The sequence below is a fragment of the Meles meles genome, chromosome 1, assembly GCF_922984935.1.
Source record: "Meles meles chromosome 1, mMelMel3.1 paternal haplotype, whole genome shotgun sequence".
NCBI lineage: Eukaryota > Metazoa > Chordata > Mammalia > Carnivora > Mustelidae > Meles > Meles meles.
Window position 1 is genome coordinate 13,810,390 of NC_060066.1, and position 25,560 is coordinate 13,835,949.

General features: G+C 40.9%; 1 protein-coding gene across 1 annotated transcript; it reads right to left on the reverse strand.

Moving 5' to 3' along the window:
• Nucleotides 1-7,576: 7,576 nt before the first annotated feature.
• On the reverse strand, nt 7,577-7,972 carry LOC123925331 (cytochrome c oxidase subunit NDUFA4-like). Its single transcript, XM_045978585.1, has one exon. The coding sequence runs from the start codon at nt 7,970-7,972 to the stop codon at nt 7,727-7,729; it is 246 nt and encodes an 81-aa protein (XP_045834541.1). The 3' UTR covers nt 7,577-7,726.
• Nucleotides 7,973-25,560: the final 17,588 nt, after the last annotated feature.

Consider the following 25,560-nt stretch of genomic DNA (forward strand, 5'->3'; position numbering starts at 1 on the left):
ACCCAGTGCTCCATGCAGTACATGCCCTCCCTATTACCCACCACCTGGTTCCTCAACCTCCCACCCTCCGCCCCTTCAAAACCCTCTGGTTGTTTTTCAGAGTCCATAGTCTCTCATGGTTCATCTCCCCTTCCAGTTTCCTTCAACTCCCTTCTCCTCTCCTCCCCATGTCCTCCATGTTCTTTGTTATGCTCCACAAAAGCATGACTCTTAACTCTAGGAAAAAACTGAGGGTTGCTGGAAGGGAGATGGGTGGTGGGATGGGGTAACGAGGTGATGGGCATTAAGGAGGGCACTTGATGTGATGGCTATTATATACAACTGATGAATTACTGAACTCTACATCTGAAACTAATGATGTACTATATGTTGGCTAACTGAATTTAAATAAAGAGAAATAAAGCATCTCGGCCCTCTCCCTTCTCAGGACACTTTCCAACATACCCTCTGAATTTCATTTCCTTCTCACCAGTTACTGCCATCAGTAATTATCTTGTTTCTGTTTGATAATGTGTGCATTGTCTGTCTATCATGGGTACAGTCTTGGAGGGCTGGGAAAGGGACTTCTTTACTGTTCTGGCAGAGTGGATCACATTTTGTGAATGATGAGATCAATAGATTTTTAACTGTGATAATCTGAAAGTGCTTGAAATTCTGTTTCCCATCATATACTTCTTTCATCTGGGCAATACAGGTTGAGAGAGGTACCATGGAGATGAGCAACAAGCTGAGAGTCTGTGATTTTTTTTACTTGCTGAGGCAGGACTCAAATCCATTATTTTTAAATCTCTAAATAACATTTGTAAGTCCATTTTCAAATGAGCTCTCCAAATTATTCATTTAGGGAGAAGTTACCTTCATGAGACATCTTTCTCCAAATTCCTGGATCACTGGAAATGCCTACAAAGTGGAAAAAAGGTGAAGTCAACAGGTGAATGCTTACTGAGTAGTGAATCTGCAGATTTACATAGCGATGTGAAAAGTTTCACTGTCTGTATTCCCAGAGGGTGTGTACTAACACTATAAAACTCACATACAGCAGAGAGGAATTCACAGAGGTGTGAGTGGAGAGAGAGATCTACAGTTTGGTTAGAGTGGAGATTCAGGAGATTCAGGGACAGGTTCCAAATTCAGTGGATAAGGCAAACAGAGTATATAATCAAAATTACCCTTGAGATTTCTAAAAGGGACTGTAAGTCATAGAATGCATATTTTTGTTTATATAATCCTGCTACAATAGTATTTATGATGAAATGTACATATATGTGTGTGCATGCCTTTGCTAAACAGGAGCTAAGGGGTTGGAAAATATGTGTCCTTAAGTGCTAAAATCACAGAATTACGTGCAATGAGGTCCTTATATTAGAGACAAGTAGTCATCGAGGTAAACTGAGTCAGCAGCAGCTCATATTTCCCATCTTACATTCTTTCCAGAGCAGATACACCATTTGTGAGATCATGGGCTGACCCTACCACATCACTCAAATTGTTCTTGCCTTCTCTCTTTTGCCCCTGAACTCACATAGTTAAATCTTGTTATTTAATGCACACAATAAATACACAGTGTAGACCATGAACTAGAGGTCTTGGGTACTGAATGGGACAGCTCTGAATTGGAGTGTGCTTTCAAACTCACTCCTGGAGGTAGCCAACCCTTTCCTTTATCCTTCTAAACACACTCTCTCTGGGTCTCTCACAACTGGAGAGCCATGTACTGAGTTTGGGCCAATGAAAAACGAGTGGCAGAGATGCTTGGCACCTCCAGGCCTGACACACAAGGTTCTGTGTTTGAACTCTCTACTCTTTCTCTCTCCCATTTTGATGATGATGATCAGGAGGGAACTTGGAAATCACTTGTGAGGATAGTGGAGCCAGTGGGGTTGAAGGAGCCAGGTTCCTGAATCACCATTTGGAGGACCGCCACCTGACACTCAGGAACCCCTAAGCTCAACTTGAGTGAGTGAAAAATGTATGTATCTTTTTTTTTTTTTTGAAAAATGTATGTATCTTGATTGAAATCACTGAGATTTAAGATTTGATATCTTATAGCAACTGACATTGCTTTAACTCATACCCCATTTGTGTGACTTTGTGACAACCACTTAACCCTTCTGTGTTGGATTCCGTATCAGTCAGCATCCCTCCCAAAGTAATCAGCATGTACTCTTAAAAGCCACAATTGAGGAAGTTCAAAGACAAAACTGTTTACAAAGATGCAGACAGAGCTAAGAGACACTCATAAGGGATAGTGAAGCATCTCAGAGCTTGTGACAGCAGAGAGACATTTACACTCTGAGCCTGGGATTGAAGGGGAGGAGAGGAAGCATTTACCAGGGTCTGGCAAGTAGTTATAGCTGTAGGAAAGAACTGCCTGGAGAGAGCTATAACTTCCAATGGAAGATTGCTGCCAATCCAAGTTCCAGCAGGAAAGGAGTTGGAGCAATGAAGAGCCAGATGTCATTCTTCTACCTTCCAATCTTCCCACTGATGGCTCCCATTGACTAAACCCGACTGGAAGCCAGAAGGCAAAGAGCTCATTGATGTAGTCAATAAATGTCAGTCTCCTAGAGTATGGGCCAGGTGTAGAAGGGTGGAGAAAAGATCTGGAGGTGCAAATGAAGGATTTCCAGCACAGTTTCCCTATTCACAAGTTGGGAATCCTAATCACCTACCTTACAGATTCTGCCCTGCAGTTAAAGGGCAGTTAAAATATTTTATATAATAAGTCCCAAATAAAATATCGCTCTTATTTCTCTGTGCCATTTGCTGCTGAACCATTGTCCACTGATTGTTGTTTTCTTAAATTTTTTCACTGACTTTTTCATTATTTTTTGTTTTTTTCTTTTTTTTTAATTTTATTTTAATTCTAATGTAGTTAATATACAGTGTAATAGTTTCACATGTACGATACAGTGATTCAACAATTCCATAAATGACCCAATGGTCATCACAACAAGTGTACTCCTTAATCCCTATCACCCACTTCCCCCATCCTCCTACCCATCTGCCCTCTGATAACCATCAGTTTGTTGTCTGTAGTAAAGAGTCTGTTTCTTGGCTTCCTTCTCTCTCTCTTTTCTGTTTGCTCATTTTTGTTTCTTAAATTCCATATATGAGTGAAATTACATGGTATTGTCTTTGATTTATTTCACTTAGCACTATACTCTCTAGCTCCATTCATGTCATCGCACATGGCAAGATTTCATTCTTTTTATGGCTGAATAATATTCCATTATGTATACATATCACAACTTCTTTATCCATTCATCTATCGGTGGACACAAGGGGTGCTTCCATAATCTGGCTATTTTAAATAATGTTGCTATAAACATAGGGGTTCATGCAGCTCTTTGCATTATGTGGGTTGTTTTACTCTCACAGAAATGTTGATAGTCTTCCTAAAGCCAGGAGGTTTTTCAGCATGAATTTAACTCCGGCATTACCTGGAATTTGGTGTCTTCACTTCTTTGTGATTTGTTTTCTATCCTAGATGGGACTTGAGAAAATACCCAACTTCAGGGAAGATTCTTCCTTCCCAGTTGCAGCTGTTCATTGTTATTGTCAGGCTCACATTATCAGGAAATTTTCCTGTTCCCCACTCCAGACAACAGCCATGTCTAAAATACTCTGCTTATTTCCTGCCCAGGTTTCATCACTTCTGTTTTATGTCTGCTTCTGTGTTTGTTGGATAGAGCTGCCTGTTCATGAATGAGAGAGGGCTAGGCCTTTCCAAGTAAGCTATGGGAGATTAGCATGCTCCTGAGGCAGGCTTGGTGTGATGAGGAAATCTAGGAGTCTCGGATTCATTACTTAACTGCGTTTTCCTTGCAGTATGACCTTGAGAAATCTCTTTTTTCTGAGACTTATTCTCTTCAGCAGCAAAATGGGGTTCACTGTATCTAACTCACTGGTTAGATGTGGAGAGATAATAAAATATGCATGCATAGAGGCACAAATACTACTGGACACATAATGGGCATTCAGCAATTTCTGTAGAAAAAGTAAAATCTCTCAGGTTCAGTGGGGATCCTCACCTTGGGGTTATACTGGAGCTAGTCAAGGAGTTAACAAGGTGCTCTGGACCCCAAAGTATGCACAAACTTTTTAGGCTAAATATTGATTTAGCCTAATTGGTTGATTCTAATTGGCACACATTTAATTTGAAGAATTACTAAAATTTTCAAATGGAGTCCATAGATATCAACCCTCTTCCCTGGGATTCCTCAGTGATAAATGAGAGGTGAAAAAAAAATCACAATAAAATATGCCTTTGACTGAATATTGTTACCTTTTCTGTTTTTCCTCATGTGATATAAGCCACCAGTCTTTGCTATGAGCATTTTCTAGAATAACTTGTCTTTTGGTGAGTCTGCAATCCAGAATCACTTAAGTTAGAGCAAAACATAGCCGAGTCCAAACTCCAGACCAGCGTTTTACTTTAGAGAGGTTACTCAATAAACCTTTTGCATCTATAAAGTGAGCATCATAAAGCCACTTATCTCTGGGTTTGTTTAAAGATTAGGAAAACAATGTAAAAAGAGGTCCAAAGCAGTGCATAAGGAAGAATGCTCAAAGTGGTAGCAATCACTGTTGAAAAGGGGCAATTATCATATTACTTTAGATCCAGGGAAAAGGCTTGTGGAATCCATTGCCTTTACTTTGTGTCTGGGAAAACTGAAACTCCACAAGAGGAGACATGACTCACCAAAGCCTGTGCCGTTAGTTCGTAGATTGCAGGTTTCCTGACATCCACTGTGATCTCCCGGCCATGGCACCACTGTTTCCTATGAAAGTGTCACCAATGGACAAACAACAGAAAGCCAAGCCATTAGGAGATTATGGTGGTCTTTGACTTACAGAGCATCTGCAGAGCCCTGAAGTTTCGAGCAGGTCCCCTGATGGCCACCAGTACTCCTACTCACTAATCCCCACTGGGCTTTGAATAGCTTGAGGATTTTATTGCCATTTGAGTCATCAATTGGAAAATGAGGGTCAGTTTTTGTTGATGTGATTTCAGAGAAAATTTGGAAAGAAGTGTTTTTTAGCCTCCCTTCCATGTCCTTCTGGGAAGGTCCAGAGTGACTATGGGTACATCCTTGGATCAAGGATGGTGGATAGGCCCATTATTATGGGGAGAACACAATTCCTAATTATTCTTCCTAATTCCTAATAGTCTATCAATGATGACTCTAATATCAAATCTCATTAGTGAATTGGAAGATAAATATTATGTTCTTTTAAAAATAAAGTATATGGAAGCTCTATTTTTAATTTCTTGAGGAATCTCCACACTGTTCTCCAAAGTGGCTGCACCAACTTGCATTCCCACCAAAAGCGTAAGAGGGTTCCCCTTTCTCCACATCCTCTCCAACACATGTTGTTTCCTGTCTTGCAATTGCACTACTGGGTATTTACCCCAAAGATACAGATGTAGTGAAAAGAAGGGCCATCTGTATCCCAATGTTTATAGCAGCAATGGCCATGGTCGCCAAACTGTGGAAAGAACCAAGATGCTCTTCAACAGACGAATGGATAAGGAAGATGTGGTCCATATACACGATGGAGTATTATGCCTCCATCAGAAAGGATGAATACCCAACTTTTGTAGCAACATGGACGGGACTGAAAGGGATTATGCTGAGTGAAATAAGTCAAGCAGAGAGAGTCAAGTATCATATGGTTTCATTTATTTGTGGAGCATAACAAAGAACATGGAGGACATGGAGAGATGGAGAGGAGAAGGGAGTTGAGGGAACTTGGAAGGGGAGGTGAACCATGAGAGATTGTGGACTCTGAAAAACAACCTGAGGGTCTTGAAGGGGCGGGGGGTGGGAAGTTGGGGGAAAAAGGTGGTGGGTATTAGGGAGGGCACATATTGCATGGAGCACTGGGTGTGGTGCAAAAACAATGAATACTGTTATGCTGAAAAGAAATTAAAAAAAATAAAATAAAATGCTGAAAAACTCCTAAAAAATAGTATATGGATCATAGAGAATAGTTAATTCTCCAATTTTTGTAGAATCTACCAGGAAATGTAGGGAGACTGTGGCCATGCTTTTAGTGTTCAAAGAGGTATTGTCTCATAATGAATGAGATGTCTTGAAGAAAACCTACTACCACTACCAACACCACCAACACTACCACTAAGTGGGACTTCAGTAGAAGATCCAAGGGAGGAGAAAACAAATATTTTTTGAGTACCAAACATGTGCCATACAACGTGCCATGCTTTAGAAATGTAACTATTTGATTATGTTTATTTTCCTCTAAAAGCTCTGTGAGGATATGGCTTTATGTGTCTTATCCACATCAGTAATGAACATAGTGCCTGAAGCATCTTTCAGTGTTTGTTGAAGAATAAAGTTCTCAATAAATGATCTTTTGAAATCATTATGGTCACCTTGTGAATTGGGAGTTATTATCCCCACTTTGTAGATGAGAATGCCAAGATTTAGAGGAGTTAAATCATGTGTCCATTGTGCTGGTGGTAGATGGAAATCCATGATTTCTGAGTCCACTCTGTTTCCACTGTGACACATAGCCAGATTCTTCATGGAAGACATTTTATGCTATAGAATGGTGGGTGTTTCTCTCCAATTTTGATTTCCTGTAGATTGAGGGGAAATGGTTCTACCATGGATAATCACAAGGCAGAGTAGTTTAAGAAAACTTCCTGGCTTGGTTCTTGATTCTTGATAGCTCACTCACATAATAATTGGGAAAGGCCACAGTTCCTTGCCAGCTGTTGGTACAAAGTCTCAATATCTCACCACATGGACATCTCTGTATGGCTGCTTAAGTGCGATCACGCCATGTTAGCTGTCTTCCCCCAGTGTGAACTGAGTTACTGATACAGCCCACTCTCAAGGTGGGGAACTAGCCCTCACCATTTGAAGGGAGGAATATCATTGAATTGGTGGACATATTTTAAAACCATCAAAATGGGTTAGGTAGGCCATGTTTTGTAATCTACCACTCAAATATTTTATTTCAATTCCCCATAGATATTGTCAAAAAAGGGGAGGGTCTTTGGGGTTAACAAACCAGTCTTGGAACCCTGGATATATGTTCAATGTCTCTAAGTCTTGTTTCTCAACCATAAAATGAAGATCATATAAAGTCAAAGTCACAGGTTTGCTGGTAGGTTTTCAGGTTATAGAGATAAAGATGTTAGTACAATATCTGGCACAAAGTAAGTGTTCAAAAAATGGACCCACTTCTGTTCTATTACAAGACAACTCTCCCTTTACCCACTTCTCAAATATAACTTTAAGTCAGGATATGAAAATCACACACGTGCAAACACACACACACACACACACACACACACACACACACACACACACACAGTGGTTCCCAAGCCATTTTTTTTTTAATAATGTATTTTTAACTCCAGGGGTACAGGTCTGTGAATCGCCAGGTTTACACACTTCACAGCACTCACGATAGCACATATCCTCCCCAATGTCCCCAAGCCATTCTGTTTCTACCATGCCATACTGCTAGCAGCTGCACGGGAGCCATTAACCTCTACACTATGGAATATCGTTTCTTTTTTTTTTTCCCTCAAGTTTCAGATATTTATTATTCAGTGTAAACCCCAACACAATACACCACCATGATTTTGTGCATTTAGAGGGGAAATATTTCCTGCATAAGTGAAAAATTGTGCAGATGGCTTCTGGAAGACCTTCATTCTAAGCAGCTTTAGAGTGAAACATTTCATTTAGAAGTCTGGACCTTCTTCCTTCAGTTTGCTGTAATCTACATTCACTGAGTAGACCTTGTATTGGTGATTGAGACTCAGTTTGTTCCAGGTTTCTGGGTTATTCTTTCTATCCCAACTGATGTCTGGATTGAAAAACACCAGGTACAAGAACCGCTGTGCTCCAGCACTGCCTGCCCCAATAAATATGAAGAGGAGAACCAAGCTTGGATGCTTCTTGGCTTGACCGATGATCTCGCATAACATGGTTGCAGCAGAGGCCTCCTGTCTAGGAGAAGAAAGAACTCAATGAGGCGGCCTGGCACTAAGTAATCCTTACCTGGAATATAGTATCTTGTGACAAAAATTAGATTCCAGAATTGGGATACAAGTTGGAAAGGGAACTTAAATGTTCCCCAGTCTTGCCTAAATTTTCATGCTTATTGGCCACTCTCAAGTGTTTCTAGTAAGAGAAACATAGGGTTAGTTCTAGACACTTCCACTTGTGACCTCGATAACACCGAGCTCCCTTTTCTAAGAGTGTAATGCTGTCTTTCAACTTTGTTGTGAAGTTTGAGTCTGATGATGTGTGTAACTTAACTCAATAAACAGTAGTTATTACTCTCATCATAGTTATGGTTAGTTTCATTTAAGGTCTAAAATATTTTAAATACCATCTGGAAAAATTGTGTGTATTTGGGGGCAAGGGTAGGTGTACTACCTTTTCCTAAGTATTATAAAATGTGCTTGCCATTTACATAGATTATTTCAATTTATTCCTCAAAAAAAGTAGAGTGAGACCTATATTCTTATTCCCATTTAGCAGATAAAGAAACAGGAGGTGAGTTGGTTGGCCAAAGCCTCATGGTACCTAGACTTGACCCTGGGAAGCTGACACAATGCTCTCTGCTTTATTGACTATATTAGAACAAGGGCAGTGTGGACTCAGAGTGATGAGTTGAATTCTTTGACCTACTGACTGCTCATTTGACTACATAATACAAATAAGAATTAATAATCCATGGAATCAAGGGGTGTGTTTAGTTTAGTACAATAATAATATCAGGGGATACTACAGGCTAGGCACAGGCAGGGCTAGATAAAGGGGCAAAGAGATTAAAGAGGGTTCTATGGGAATGTAGAGGTAGAGAAGAAGCACAAAACTCACTATAACGTTTCATTTTTGTCTCCAGATAATGACAGAGAGACAGCCCTTTTGAACTAGATGATGGATGGAAAGCCAGCTCATGTTACTAAGACACACACTTGTAGTAAACACCGAAGACTGGCAGTTTAGGGGCGTCGACACTGATGAAATTCCTGATGAAACTATGTTGCATGATTACAGAGTCAAGCTGCTTGAAATCACGATATCACAGCTGAACAATTTCCTTGGTTCTCTCTATGTCATTTATCACCATTGTTTGTCTTGGTTGTTGGTATTAACATCAATTATTTAACATAATGCACATTTTCCTTCCTAGCCCTCTTTCCTGTCTGGCATGTGGAATCTCTTGCTATTAAACTGAGGGGCAGGTAGAGACATTAGTCCTTCTTACATCATTGTTTCCTCTGAACTGAGCTTTTGCAGGGTGGGGGGGGGGGGGAGGAGGTAAATTGGAAAAGGCCAGTCTAACTTGGATAAAGATTGTTTTTCTTGCTCTCTGCGAATTTTTCCAGTTGTCATTTAAGTTGCTACTCCTCTGGGGTTGGGCCTCAACTAGAACAATGGTGGTGTGAGGTAGAGAAGCAGGCGGGTATGTTAAATCTAAAATGATTAGAAGCTGCGACACTTGGAATGGCAGAAACAGATATTTGTGTCCCCAGATCTGTTCCCCCCTCTGACTTAGTAGCCTAACCTCATTGTTATGGGACAGCAGGCATCCAGCTAAAAGATTATATTTACTAGTCTCTCAGAACTCTAAGATATGGGTAAGGAATATCAACAGGAGTGTAATGTGAAATTTGGGGGAAGGCTGATTAAAGATAATTAAATTTGTTAGAAGTTCCCCTTCTCACTCTACCCTATGGCCCCTTCCTTCTGCTACCCTATACCATGGGCATGAAAGTTATGCTCTAGGAGCCCTCTTGAGCTGTGAGGTGACATTAGGTTGGAAGTTGCAACGAATATGGCGAGCAGAATGAGGGGTCTTGGATCCCTGATGACTATTATGCCTGCTTATGGGGCTCCGACGCCCTACCTCTTCTATGGAAGCGGTAAACAGCTGAGTTATTTAAATAATCATTCTTATTTGTTTGTTGTTTAGGTTTTCTCTTATAGGCAGCTGATCTTAATCCTAACAGATAAATTTAGGGGTGATTAGGTAAATGGGAGGGAGGGTCAGAGCTGGTTACTCCCAGGTTCTTGCCTTAGGTGACCATGTTGGTGGTGGTCCTAGTCAGTGAGAAAGGACACACGAAGAGGAAAAACAAGGAGGTGAGAAGAGGAAATATGTATAGTCCTGGGCACAGTAAGTCCAAAGGGACCATGGGGCAGTGAGGTAAAAGAATCCCACAGATAGCTGTATGTAGGTATTAGGTGCTATGAAGTATTAAAAAGGAAACAGAAAGAGACTTGGCCATAGCTACCGTGTGTGATAGTTAAAGCCACTGAGTGGATTAATTGGTCAGGAAGAACTAGATGTGTTGACAATTAACATAGAGAATATGAGAGAATTTCCTGTGGGTCAGCTGAGGGTGATATACAGATATGCGTACATAATTGTGATTAGGTTGTGATCACATAATTGTGATCAGGATGTTGTAGATGTACCACCAAGGATCCATTTTTATTACTCTGCCCCCAGGTAGTTGTATTTTGATAAGATGCCAAATAAATGAAAAATTTAAGGCCGTTAGTTTCAGTTTCTAATGAATCTAAGGCAGATACTGTTGCCAAGGAAAGGTTCTAATCAGTGTGAGATACTAGTGTTGCCACAGTAAGCTGATACAATTTTAGCCACATCAAAGCCCCGTGATGTTTGAATGTGTGTGTCCTAATCACAAGCAAGTAAGTGATTTCCAGTAGGGCTGTAAAATATTGAAACTGACTCATGGATTCCCCTTAACACTGATAGGGAGTAATCAAGTAGTGGACAGAGCATGGATCTAAGACTTAGACCAGATTGGGTGACTATACTGACTCTAACAGATTCTACCTACACTATCTTAATGTCTCAACTCCATTTCCTAAGAGGAAAAATGCAGGAATGCTTTCTTTCGCACTGCTGTTGTTAGAAACAGCACTGCTGTTAGAAATACAAGATGTCACATTTAAAGCCTCCGAACAGTACCTGGCATGTGAGAGACCTGCAATTCTTCATCCCATTTGGTGATTGGGAAACTGAAGCTATGGGGATTAGGGCTCATTGTCTAGATGTCTCCTGTCTGAAGTTCCCATTCTCAGGGGATTTTCTTGACCAGAAGCCAAAGCACTTTAATAGAAAAAAAAAATGAAATGGGGGAGAGTATGTACATCATACAACTCCAGGGGATGTCACTTACATTTAATTATGCTAATGGCTGTTCCTAGAGTTGAGCAGTGTGCAACCTCCATAACTGTATCCAGCAGTCCTGTTTGGAGCCACTCCTCAAACAAAACAAAATAAAACAACCCAAAAAGCAAAACAAAAAACCAAAAAAACCAATTTTTTCAATAACAATGCATGTTGTCCTTTGAAATAAGAGGATGCAGAGTCACCATTGCATTTTGTCTTTGCTGTCCTGTATTGAGGTTATGCATCCCTAGGCTTCTTAAAGTCTCACTTTCCTTGTTCTCTGCCACACACTTAGTGCTCTTCACCTTCTCATTTTTGCCTTTTTCTTTGGCACATGCTAAATGTTACCTCCTCTAGTTTCCTTCCCTGCGAGCTCTGGGTGATATCAAGGATTCCATCTTCTGGACTGCCATGAAAGCTTGGTTATACTTTTGTTTTTGTCCTTAAGCTAAAGCCCAAACTCCTCAGTCTGTTTTAGGAGGCCCAGTACAGTGATCACCTCTTCAGCTATATCTCCTGACACTTCCATTCCGTGATATACCCAGAATCAACACATTCTATTCATATCAATTTAGACTTTGGGTTTAATTTGAACCAGGAGAAGAACATTTTGCCATCAGTTGGGATCTATTCCTGAACGGGAGTACATGTGATCCTACCCATGGGTGTATGGTACAAACATCCTTTCTTAACCTTGTCAGATGTTTCATGCTTTAAAACCTCTAGTCTCGTGGCACCAGCTAGATATATGTAGCTATTTAAATTTAATTAAAATTAAATGAAACTAAAAATTGAGTTCCTCAGTTGCACTAGCCACATTTCAAGGGCTCAATAGTTACATGTGGCTATCATTACCATGGGACATCACAGATGGAGGCATTTAATTCCTTGCAGAGAGTTCTATGAGATAACGCTGCTATAGACTTTTCAAATGTTTGCAAGAAAAAGTACCTTAGAGTCTTATTACTCACAATATTGTCCCAAGACTAGCTACAACGATATCACCTGGTTGCTCATTAAAAATGCAGAGCCTTAGAAGTACTAAGTCACAGCAACTGAGTCAGAATCTGTGTTGGAACAAGATTCCTGCATGGGTGTGCAAGGTTAGAAATCACTTCCTTAAAGATCACTGATGTCAGCCATCTCACCTTGAATGTCCTCAGAGTTTTCACCGGCACATTGAAAGCCCAGAGAGTCTTAAAGATTGACGGTATCTGGGTCTCTTCCCTGGAGTTTATGATATACTTGTTCTGGAGCAGTCTTGGTTCTAGGAGTTTTAAAATCTCACCGGGTGACGCCCATATGCAGCCAGGATTGAGAACCAAGGTAAGAAGACTCAGAGAAGGACATTGTTGGGCAGTGGTTTCTAGTTATAGACTCACTAATTTTCCCGACTCCAAGTCCAGTGCTCATTCTAAGTCCAGTGCTCATTCTGCTGTAGCATCTAGCCTCACCCTCATCAAAAAGAATTCTAGAGGAGCAATGTGTACTGGTCAGGTTTTTTTTTTTTTTTTTCCTTTTTCCCTTTCTTTCTCCTCTTAAAACAATCATCCTGATATCCCCAAGTGGAGATAAAACAGGGACTGCATTATAATGACTTGCTAATGTCAAAGTGATGGCTGATGGATTTGCCATCTACAGAGGCCTTGCCTTTAACTTCCAATGCCTGGTGTGGGACTTGCCACCTTCCTGGTGGAGATCAATATTCTATTATGGAAGCAGCTGGCTGGTAGACACATGCAAGCCTCACCTCTTGCCTTTAGGCACACCGGCTCTGTGAAGAATTCAGGTCAGAGCTGTGAGAGCTATGGGTGAGGGAGCCACTAATGAGCCCACTAGAGCCCCACACTTCCTCTGGGTTAGGTGCATGCAGGGGTGCAGTTGTACAGCCATAGCCCTGCATATTATGAAGGCCTGCAAGCCAGACAGGCAGCCTGGCCATCATCCCATCATGTCCGGTCAGCTAAGTGTTCTGCAGCAATCAGCCTCAGACTTGCCTACCAGAGACTGCTAGGAGGAAAAAGGGAAAGAGAAAGAGACTTCATAGACATTACTCATTCCCTTTGTCCACCCTCCTCTCTTCTAGTCTGTCTCTCTCTCTACAGGTGAAGTGGAGTGGAGGGCAGTTGAGCAACAATAGTGGCAGAGATAATGACCTATATTATTGAGCATTAACCATGTGCTAGGAAATCTAAATTCTTTTGTTAATTTTCTTGTTGAATTCCCGTAATAACACTGTACAATGGGGCTTGGTTTTACAGATGAGAACGTTCAGGATCAGAAAGCTTATGTGACTTGACCAAAGTCACACAGCAAGAAGTGGTAGAGCTGCCAATTAAACCTAGACCTGCCATTCAGCAGGGCTCATGCTCTTTGTAACAATGTAGTTTGGTTTCCCAAAACCTGTGCGTGAAGGTCCTCCGGTATATGCATGATGAAGAGAAAACTGCTAGGTGGGCAGCAGCATAATGACTACCCACACCGCACTGTAACAGATACGATTTGACTTTTAAAATGTGGGTGTCATTTATAAACACACTTTGTGCCAATCTTAGGGTACCATCTGATGATTTTTTTTTTTTGCATGTGTATAGACCTGTGTAATCACAACTTAGGTCAAGAAATAGAGTGTGTCCATCTTCCCAGATATTTCTTCACAACTCCTTCTTAGTTTCCACACAAGAAAGAACTGATATTCTGAATTCAGTCAGTATAGATTAGTTTGCCTCATCTTGAACTTCATATAAATTGGAGCACACCATATGTGCTCTTTGTGTCTGCTTTCTTTCACTTGATTTATTTTTGAGACTCACCCACGTTGTAGCGTGGACCAGCAATTCCCTTTTCTTGCTGTAGAGTAACCCATTGTATCCATACATCACAATCTGTTTTCCTTTATCCTGTTGATGAACATCGGGGTGGGTTCCCCTTAGACTGTAAATGCCCACAGGGCAAAACAAGATTTTCCCTGATAACTGTGTTCATTTCAACCAAAACTCTACCACTCTCATCACCACCTTACTTCATGGGGTTGCTAGCATAGTTATCTCATACACGGAAGGGTTTTGAAAATGCTTGTTCATGGATGGGCTTGGTGAGTGAGAGTCTAGAGTCTTACTGAAATATCTTTAACCTCAGATAAAGCTGAGGAGCTTTCTATAAGCAGTTTTTCAGAGAGATTATCTTAGCCCTTGGGGCTACTATAACAGATTATGGATAGGGTGACCTATAAACAATAGAAATTTATCTCTCAGAGTTCTAGAGGCAGGGAAGTCCAAGATCAAGGTGGGGACAGATTCAGTGTCTGGTGAGGATCACTTCCTGGTTCACAGAGGGTTGTCTCCTCACTGTGTCCTCACAAGGCATAAGGGGCAAGATAGCTCCCTGGGGTCTCCTTTATAAAGGTACTAATTCCATTGATAAGGTCTCTGCTCTCATGACTCATCACCTCCCAAAGGCCCCATCTCCTAATACCATCACATTGGGGGTTAGGTTTCAACATATGACTTTTGTAGAAGGAGACGCAGGCATTCACCCTATAGCAAAGATCATCCTATTTTCAAATCAATTCCTCCCAAGAAAAATTAAGAGGCAGACCTAGACCACTGGTATTTTTGGCATGGCAGTCCAGGGATCCTAATAGAATCCAGAGACAAGTTTTTCACGGAGCTATGTAACCAGAATGAACAGAGAGATTTCTTTGTTTCCTCAAGTGGAAAATGAGAATAATATTATCAGCCCTGCCTCAAACTACAGATATTTATAGGAAGAGGAATTACTGCAAAATTCTTCATAAGTCACAGTGGACTTTGCCAGTCATTAGTATGATAAACCAAATAACCAAATCCGCTATTCCCTCTAGTGTTTCTTTGGCCTTTCTTTGGCATGCTCAATAAATGTACCTTCCGTCTCTCAGTTTGGGAAGTGCTACAGCAGAGGTAGCTCTGGGAGCAATCCAATGTCCTATCATGTTAAAGAATGTGAGGCCACTTGGGAACATCTTCCATTCCCCTTTCCAGATGAAATCTCCACCTCACCCCCCACCCTGGGTTACTTCCCATGAGACTGACTTACGTAGACTAAACTAATAGGTTCCCATGTTTCTGGTGTCTGGAGGGTGGTTGGAGAGTGGAATTGGCATGGTTATTCCTCTGGCTCCTTCCCTGAAGACTCATCTTTGCCAAAGCCCTCAGCTCCTGATTCCATCCAGCCCTCTCTGGCTCTAGGTTCCAGTGAATATTCTCTGCTCTTGATCCTTCTGACCTTGGGGTATTAAGCCTATAACTAACTGGAGTACTGTGATATTCTTTAGGGTTTCTTGATACCCTGTTCACTTCTTTGCAAATAGTGTTTTTTATTTTATTTTTTTCCATACATTTTTTTATTTGTTTTTATTTGTTTATTTACAGCATAACAGTGTTCATTGTTTTGGCATCACACCCAGTGCTCCATGCAGTACGTGCCCTCCCTATTACCCACCACCTGGTTTTCCATACATTTTTTAAAAAATTATTTTGTTTTTTTCAGTGTTCCAAGATTCATTGTTTATGCATCACACCCAGTGTTCCATGCAATACGTGCCCTCCTTAGTACCCACCACCAGGCTCACCTAACCCCCCACCCACTCCCCTCCAAAACCCTCAGTTTATTTCTTAGAATCCACAGTCTCTTATGGTTTGTCTTCCCCTTCAATTTCTCCTAATTCACTTTTCCTTTCCTTCTCCTAATGTCTCCCTTGTTATTCCTTATGCTCCACAAGTAAGTGAGATCATATGATAATTGTCTCTCTCTGCTTGACTTTTAAAAATTTTCCTCAAATAATCCTAATTTGAGTGTGTCCTCTGTTTCCTGCTGGGGCTCTGACTGATACATTAACCTGAACAACTTTACAAAGATTTGTTTCCCAAAACACCTGATGATGACTTCTTTCCCCTTATTTTTCTTTATTACCTAAAAGAATTCTGTTGAATTCATGGAGAATTCTGGGGAATACATTCTCTCTCCTCTCTCTTTTTTTTCTATCCACTAAGGCTTCCAAACCCAGTTTTCATAGAGTTCTTCAACTTTTCAAACATAACACAACTCTTTCCATTATACTAAAAAGTAGAATAGTGGCTTATCACGGACATGCCATAAGCCTACATATTTGGAGATGGCCTACTTGGGTCAGGGATGGAAACTCCATAAAGTATCTATGCGATGGGTCAGAATTTTGAAACTTAGCCTCAGGATAAACTTTGGTGAGTCAGGATAGACTAGACATCTATGCAGTGGAGTGCTACCATTTTCAACCATATAAGGTGGTCAAAGCTCTTATATTATGAATCATAGAAGTGAGTCTGAAGGTCTGGTGTGGTCAATCTAATCCTTTTATTTAGGAACTGAATCACCTTCACAACTCAATTCAGTTTTTGGGAGGTGATTTAAGTGATAAAACCAATTATCTTAAGAGGAAAATCTTACTAATAAAATATTATTTCTAAAGCTCTTGTCACAGATGGCTAAGTTTATCCTGGGTTTTTAGGAAATGAGGGCTTTAAAGATATTTAATCGTGTTAATATAAACTGTTTTTTTTTCTTTCTCTTTCTCCTCTATCTTCATTTGTAAAATTGCCCCCCCCCCCCACGATGTGGCTTTTAGTTTGGAAGTGTACTTTGTTCAGTGTCCTTTGTCTTCCTACTGTCAATGGACTAAATAAGGACTCTACCATCTCTCATTCATTTCAGTACAAAAGCCTTTTAATGACTCTGCCACTGGTGTCCTTTTCTGTAATTCATCCTCTGTAATGTCAAGTATCCTAATCAGAACCAATCATCCCACACAGCCTTTCAATCATTGGTGTTCTAAAGCTTGTAGCAATTTCTTGTATTTCACGCCATGACCTTTGAGTCTCTTTTCCCTGGAATGTTACTTATCCTAGAAATAATTCCAAAAGTCAGCCACCAAAAAGTGGGTGCACCTTTATTCTGTGACATCCTTAATTCAGGATAGTGAACAGAACATAAGTGGTATCATCATTGGTTAAGAAATGTTAAAACAGATGCACCCACTAGCCACCATCCTGTTCATGGGGCTATACAGGGGTCAATGTTGACCTGTTTGCCTAATGTTACTCATGAAATGTTCTCAGAGTTTTTCTGCAAGTAAAGCATATGTAACTCAAGGTGAGGTCTGCCCAGGGGAAAACAGATCCAAGTAGAGATTTTGTAGTGTGAGGATATTTCCAAAAAATACCCCTATTTTGTGGAAGCGTTATTCTCTCATTTAATTGATGAGAAAACGGATGTGAAGAGAGGTTAAATAGTCTGTGACTTTGCAGTCACTCAACTTCAAAGTACCTCAAGTCATGCAAAAACAATGAATTCTGTTATGCTGAAATGGAATAATAAAAAAAAATTAAAAAATAAATAAATGTAGATTTTCACAAAATAAAGACAAAAGAAAGAGGGAGGCCAAGAATACGATCTTTGTTTCTTGCTTCCCTTAGATCTGTGGCTTGATTTCTGCTCCATCTGACTCACGCCTCTCTTCAGGTCAGTTTTATAATGTGTGGACTCCTGGCCAAACCGAAGAACTGTTTAGCCATACATGTGCTGGGTTTCCAGGTGCAGGAGGGATGGAGTCTATCAGATGTTTACCTTTCAACTTTGTGTGCAAGCACAGGTGCGTATGGAATGCAGAAGGGGAATTCTTGGTGGAGAGGTCCATGCTAGCTTGAACCATCTGGTTCAGAACTAGCATTTTAAGTCATCTGAAGTTCAGAAAATTCAGACAAGGCCGGTTTAAGGAGGTGGAGACATCAAAGATAATGTACTTTTCTCTTAGGCAAAGAAAGGAAAACATTTTCTTTACAATTTCTTGCTCTTACAGGGTTCCTTTCTTCACTTATATCGAATGCCTGATGCATGCTAGCCTGAGTGCTAGGGAACAGATATCAATATAACTATCCATGTCCCTGAAGAACTTACCAGTTGTGAGTGAGAAAGACACCAATTATTGCAATACTGTGCATGACAATTGATGGGCACATATAATTTTCTGCAATACAGGGGAAGCAGGAAGGAGGGAAAAGGAGTAGTATTTCTGGAGTGTCTACTCGGTAGCAAATACTGTGTTTATTTTGCATTATATTTGTCTTGTGTAATCTTCACAACATTGCTGGAGGAACAATACAATTTGCTCCTGATTCTCAGAGAAGGAAAACAGAGACATACAGCTAGGATTAAGAGTTCTCATTAAAGTTGCATTTGTCTGGTTCAAAAGTGTTGGCTTCCACCACCGCCTCCCCACCCCAGACTTGCCAAAGGCTCTGGGACTGTACCTATTCCCTTGGATACTGTATGCTGATGGCTAAGGTGGGAGGCATTATAGACTGAGCAGGTCCAGGCTGCGAGAAGTCAAAGGGGCCAAGGAGCATGGAATCTTTGGGAAATGACCAGAGAGTGAAGTCCATTGGAGGAAGACAGGAGATAGGGGAGAGTGGGAAAGAAAAAGTGAGAGAGAGACTAACAATGCAGATGGTGTCTATTTGCAAAGGGCTTTATATCTGTAATGGCATCCTTCTTATGCTGGTAGACTATAGTCTTATGATTTTTATTTATTTGCTTTATGTTAACAGCTAACATTCTATGCATTCCCCTTAACTTTTAGTAATGAAAGGGCACCGTGAATGCCCATAGACCAATGAGGTAAGAGCTGCAGTGGCAAAGATGTGAAAGAAACATGGATTCGTATTCATATGAGATGCCCTTGTTTCTTGACCCACCATGTAGACCTATGTGAACTTTGGACTATTATTTAACCCCTTTGAGTTTCAGTTTCCTTGTTTGTGAACTGGGGACCTTCTTCAGTCCTACTAATAGTACAGCCAGTATTTCAAATAACATCCTAGATCTGAATATGCCTTGACAACGAGACATTGTTGGGCAAACATTTGCTTCCCAGATTTTGGCATAACGGTAGTTTATGGAATCAAAGTCAATGCCTTTCTCCTTGACTAAATTTCTACTAGAAATAGAATGAAAATGGTTTTTGAATTCCTTTAATTTTTTTTCCACTGTTCTGTAGAAGTTTTCTTTCACTCCATCAATTAGTTGTAGACAACCTTTGAAAGAAGGCTAGCCTAGGAGCCACTCTGGTCCTTGTGTGGCTGAGTCACTTGAGATGGGGAGAAAGTGTGAACTTGCAGGAGCAGGAGGTGTGAGAAATCTCACCCAATAGTTTGGGTCACGGGTAAGGAGGCTGAGACTCAGATGAAGAAATGTATTACAGGTTATCCTGCAAGACAATCCCAGATGGAGATGCCAGTCCAGCTCTGTGGCTTTGAATACCTGTTCTTTCACTACTTTATGTCCCCTGCAGTAAAAGCACTTCTGAATAAGTGGGTAGGGCTGTCAGTTAGGTTCAAGCCAGAGTTGAGGTGGAACTATGCACATGGGACATGAATGCCTTGTCGGAAAATTTGCTGTGGTTTTACCAGCCCGTCCTCAGAATAAAACCCATCCAGAGCCAGTTGAAATCCGCTTTGGCCATAATGAGCCAACAGCTTCCAGAGAGAACACCTCTGTTGTTGGCTCCAGTCGACAGCAGGAAAGCAAGTCAGGAATGAGGAACCAGGAAGCCACTGGGAAAAGATTTTGCTACCTGGACCGTTTCCTGGAGTACTATAGTTAAATAGAACAAACCCTGATAACTTTTTCAGGGGTGTGTTTGTGTGTATGTGTGTGTGTGTAGTGTTAAAGGAAACTTATGCAGAGACATGAGATTCAAGACTTGTGCATGAAATGCCCTCAGTGTGGTGAAACCTTCGTTGTGGACATTGGCTGCTTTCTCTGTTGGAGGCATCGGCAGGTAGCACACCTGTCCAGCAGGAATGCTCTGTCAAGACGCATTAGTGTCATCGGGGCTGATGTTGCCCACAGCTCCCTTCCCAGATTAGAAAGAAGGAAGCTGAACACCCCCAGGATATCTTGGGAATGACATTTAAAAAGCCACAGCTGTCCCAGCTGAGCCTGGAGCCTGGCAAGGGCTGGGAGCCCACATTATTTATGTCAGCAGTCTCTGTCGGAGCCACATCTGGGGACAAAGGTCCAAACCCCAACAAATTTAATTGAGACTCATCATGTAGACGAAATTGAGACACTGACAAGGCAATTTGTAATGGTTAGAAAATGCCTTTCTAAGTACCATTGAATGCACTGGCTTCTTGGCATTCCCAGAGAACGCTCTCACCAGATACGGTCCAGAGAGATGACACCTTTTAGGGGTTCGGGGACTACATAAAGGCCAGTGATGGATGTTTTCCTTGGGGGTGATTATGGCTCTTTCCTCTAATAGCTCCCCTATTCATACCATATTAAAGGCTCAATAAGACCTGAAAAGGAGCTGGTAGCTTTAAAAGCTGACGCAAACTCCAGAGCTCTGTACAAAACATAATATCCCTGGGAAAATAGACAGCATAAAACCATAAACAAAACACACCTCACAAATGCATTGATAAAAGCCAAACTGGTATTACAGCCTGTTGGGAAAGAAAGCTCATTCCTGGTAGTGACACTTGTACATTCTGGGGGTAGGTCGGAAAGCAGGAAAGAGAGAATGCCTTCTTGTTGAGACTTGCTGCTAGAACCTATGTAGGGCATGCCAAACCCTTCCCTCATTAACTGTTTGACTCTTCCTACAGGCTCAAACATATTACCTGGGCAGTTGCGAAAGGAGAACAGTTGTGGGACAAAGAACACATTGTTAAACTGCAGAGTTGCACAGTTATTGCCTGGAGCACCAGGTTAAAGGAAACTAAGCTGGAGGACTGGCTAGGACAGTGAGAGTACGCAGATCAGTCTAAGGCCCTGATCCTGAGAAACTTGCTGGGTTCCTGCCCTTTGATTCAGAGAAAGCAGCTTTCCAGCTGGGGCAGACTCCCTCCCCCATAGAAAATAAAATAAAGTCAATAGCACATAAAAATTCTTTGTACTTTTTTCAGTGCCTTTCATCTGCTCAGCTCAAAGGACGATGAGGGTATTAACTCTGGCTACACCCCTTAGTGGTAGGTGGAGAGTTTGCTCGTCCCTCTGTTTTATGGATGGGGACCTGAGATAGGGAGAAGTTAAGCAATGTGACCGAGGTCACATAATTGGTCAGGGGTGGAGCTGGGAAGAGACATTAAGTGTACCGATTCCTAGTCCAGTGCCCTCTGCAGGCTATATTGAGAGATGCAGTTGGTTAAAATTTGAAGGAGCAATGCGGAAGTGGAATCACCTGTTAAGATCAAGAAAGGAAATCTGTAATCATCTTGCCAATGTCTTCATTTCCCAAACGAGGAGATGAGGCTTGGGAAATTGATGCTTTTCCAAGGTCAAATGTGTAGTTCATTAGAGAACCTTGTCTCTTAACTTCCAGTTCAAGATGGCTTCCACTTCATTGTGTTATAGTATCTCTTGTCCACACCAGCTTTGCAAACTTTAGAGTACCTAACAATTTCATTGGTGTTTAAGAAATGTTTGATGATGATTTGATAGTCTTATACCAGCTTTCCTTCTCTATGTCTTTGTATTCATTTCTCGGCATTCAGTTCAAGACCCAGATCTCCTAGGAAACCCTACTTGATCACCTCTAAACAAGTCTAGCCTCTACCATTTGAATCCTACATTTGCCCTGGGATCAGGTATCATTTCCTACTCTAAGGTGTCCTTGTCCCTCTGCTTGACTCACCAGCCTCCATAGGCTAGTTTTCCACTACACTTTGTATCTTACTCTGCCATACAGTGTGAAAGACTTGGTCATAATCCATGATATACTACTTGGGTCTCTGCCCTACAAGCCCCTTTATATGCATTGATTCACATAACCTTATAGCAATTTTGAATTGCAAGTTTAAACATTTTGTAACAAATGAAAAAAAGTAAAGGTGAAGTAATTTTGCCAATGTCTCACTGCTAGTGAGTCACTTGTAAGCCAAGTCTTTTATACCACAATTCTGAGATCTTTCACTGAGCTGTGTTGTTCAAGGGCACCAACCATGTGTTTTACATCTCTCTCTCCTCCATAGAGACTGGTATGATAATGATTGCTGATGAAATTTTGATTGCTTTGAAAAGAAATGGATCATAACACATCATCTGATACTACTGATGATGAGCCATGATTTTTGTTGAGTCTGTCTCCTATGTTCATATATGTGGGTAAATGCGTGTGTTCTTTACATCTGTAATGGCTCTCATCTAGTCAAGTACATCTTTAAATTCCAGCTTTCATGGAAAACCATGGAAAGTATGTAGGACAAAGATTAAAAAGGGGGGACGTGGAGGTGGGAGTATCTTAGTTGCTTGGGGAGATTTTTCCAACTATCCCATCTTCCACAAAATTGTAATATGGGCTCCAAAATTTTCCCTAGCAGAGAATCACTGGGAAGAGGTGTGTTAATTCAAGTAACACTAACAGCCATAACAAATAGACTCCATAAATATGATGGCTTACAGTTATTAAAAGTTTATTTAGTGTTTGATACAATAGTTCTGGAAATATATGAATGTGTTGTCAGGCTGGCTCTGCTTCATGTAGTTATTGGGAAACAGTCTCACAGAGCTCTGTTATCCTCACCACTTGCTTCCAAGGTTGCTATGATGAGCTCCATCCAAGCTAGCCATAAGGGGAAGAACTTAGGGATTTTTGCAGGGTAGACCTAGAAGGTATGTTTCACTGATCCAAAAGTCACAGGACCACACCTTAATTGCAAGGGAGCCTGGGAAGTGCAATTCAATAATGTGTCCAGGAACAGAAGAATACATTTATTTTGAGCTCAGATTACTGATACCATCTCATTATAATACCTTTGCCACAGGCACATTTTCACTCATTCATTCATTCACTCATAAACTTAACAACTATTCATTGAAGGTCAATTATATGTTAGGAACGATAGTAACTGGACAGAGGCAAAAGCAAACAATAGGGGAATATTTACAGAATAATAAAAACAGACATAATTCAAATAGTCTCACAAATCAATGTACACTTACACTTCTTTTTTTTTAAATTAATTTATTTATTTTTATTTGCTTATTTACAGCATAACAGTGTTCATTGTTTTGGCATCACACCCTACACTTACACTTCTAATAAGTGCTGATTTTGAAAGAAAGCAATACAGTCTTCATGAGAACTTAAAACAGAGACTTACGACTTAGATTGGTTGGTCAAGGATGGCATCCCCGAAGACGTGTTTTCAGAATTGAGAATAGGAATTAACCAATGAGCTGATGGATAAGATCCAGGAAAGCTTTCCTAGCCAGTCCCAAATAAAACTGTATCTAATACATAAGACAGTTTACCTTCTGGGGTACGGGGAGAGAGATGTTGCAAACACATAGCATAATTTAGTCAAGCAACTAGTAAGCCTTGAATTAAGCCAACTGCTTGTCTTTCAACTAGTGGCTTTGGCAGTGACCAGTGGTGAGGCTCTCCAAGTACGAACAGTCAACTCGAGCCAGAAGGTAATGAGTCATCTACCTAACACTCTATCTGAGTATGCTGTCAAGGGACCCTTTTGGGTACCCAGTATCTCTTGTTCCCTCTTCAGGTATAATGCTCGGCTTCATTCCTAGAGATGGTCAGGAGTCTTTAGTGAGCTAATAGTTAAATACATCACTGCCTGGTCTCAGGCTGTTCTGTTACCTGAATCAATATGGGAAGTCTTCAGTTTGCTCTTCTTATGCGTATGTTTTTGCTATGATGATGGCACTTGGGTTGTGTCAATATCGCTGAACTATACTATGTTATGTTATAGCATGTCAGGACAATATCCTACAATAATAGGGTACAGAAAATCTGGCACAATACAAGGGAAAATAAGCCTGAGAAAAAGAGAGAGAACAAAGTCATTTATTTGTAAGATAACAAGCAGGTTGAACATTTTTCTTCTTGGAAGCTGCTGGTTTCCCAGGGCAAACACCCCACAGGTAGCAAAGTCCCAGGTACTGTATAAAATGAGGTGTGATTCCAACATAACTATAACTTCATACATATTTTTAAATGTATGCCTTGCCAAGGAAGATATTAATGAGGTATTGCACCATTTCTCCTCCTATTTCTTATATGGAAATGCTGGGTCCAAATGAGATCCTTTGGGGGTTTGAAATTTAGATTGGGGAAGAATTACCCACATAAGCTCTTTTCTTTTAATTATTTATTTATTTTTAAAATTTCTTTTCAGTTTTCCAGAATTCATTCTTTATGTACCACACCCAGTGCTCCATGCAATATGTGGTCTCTATAATACCCACCACCAGGCTCACCCATTCCCCCACCCCTCTCCCCTCCAAAACCCTCAGTTAGTTCCTCAGAGTCCACAGTCTCTCATGGAGATGGACAGAAGCTATTTTCTGACATGAGTTCTTGTGGTGGGATGACAGAGTTTATTTAACAAGTGTCATTGGTCTGGTTGCCTGTTCTGCAGTTAGGTTTAGTTTTAACCAATGAAATATTAATGACTCATTTCACTCCTTTGGGCCTCAATCTGTTCATCTAAGATTTATAGATGAGATTTTATAGGTGAGACTTTAAAAATCTGTAAAGCAAAAGCAATGAACAGGCCCTTTCCCCTGCTGAGGGTGGGGTAGATATATTGGATAGTACTGGTCATTTAGGCTGAGGGCCAGTTATGCCCTTGGGTTTTGCAATCTTGTATTTTAGCTACTTCCTTGGTAGTGTCACGAAGCATTCCTTCTTTAGAATCTCCTTCAGGTGAGCCCTGAAATCCGAGTGCCTCAATTTCACTCACTTGTAATTTGTTTGCACTCCACTCACTCTAAACAAAACAATAATATTTGTGAAAAGATGGGTTTGACAGGCTTGAAATTTAGTACTAACACATGCTAAAGTTGCAGTTATTTGAGTATAAAATAGTCCTCTACACGCTGTGGAAATTTGCCTCTCATGGCATGCTGGCCATTCTTTGAGAAATGCTCTGTTGAAAGCATCAGCAATAATGTTCCTTCAATAAAGTTTATTTTCTCCTCTTTGCTTTCCTGACCAATTTCTTAATAGCTGCTAAGAACTCTTCAAGGGGCAGGATCTCCTTCAAAGTGACCATATATGGCACCTGGGTGGCTTAGTGGGTTAGAGCCTCTGCCTTTGGCTCAGGTCATGGTCCCATGGTACTGGGATCGAGCCCCACATCGGGCTCTCTGCTTGGAGGGGAGCCTGCATCCCCCTTCTCTCTGCCTGCCTCTCTGCCTACTTGTGATCTCTGTCTGTCAAAATAAATAAATAAATCTGTAAAAAAAAGTGACAATATATGACTGCATTTTAAAATTATCATTTTTTGTCTGTGTCCTGAAGGCAGGGATTATGTTTGAGCT

Excerpts from the sequence above, each read along its gene's own strand:
- LOC123925331 (XM_045978585.1), bottom strand. The coding sequence starts at position 7,972 with ATGTTATGCGAGATCATCGGTCAAGCCAAGAAGCATCCAAGCTTGGTT.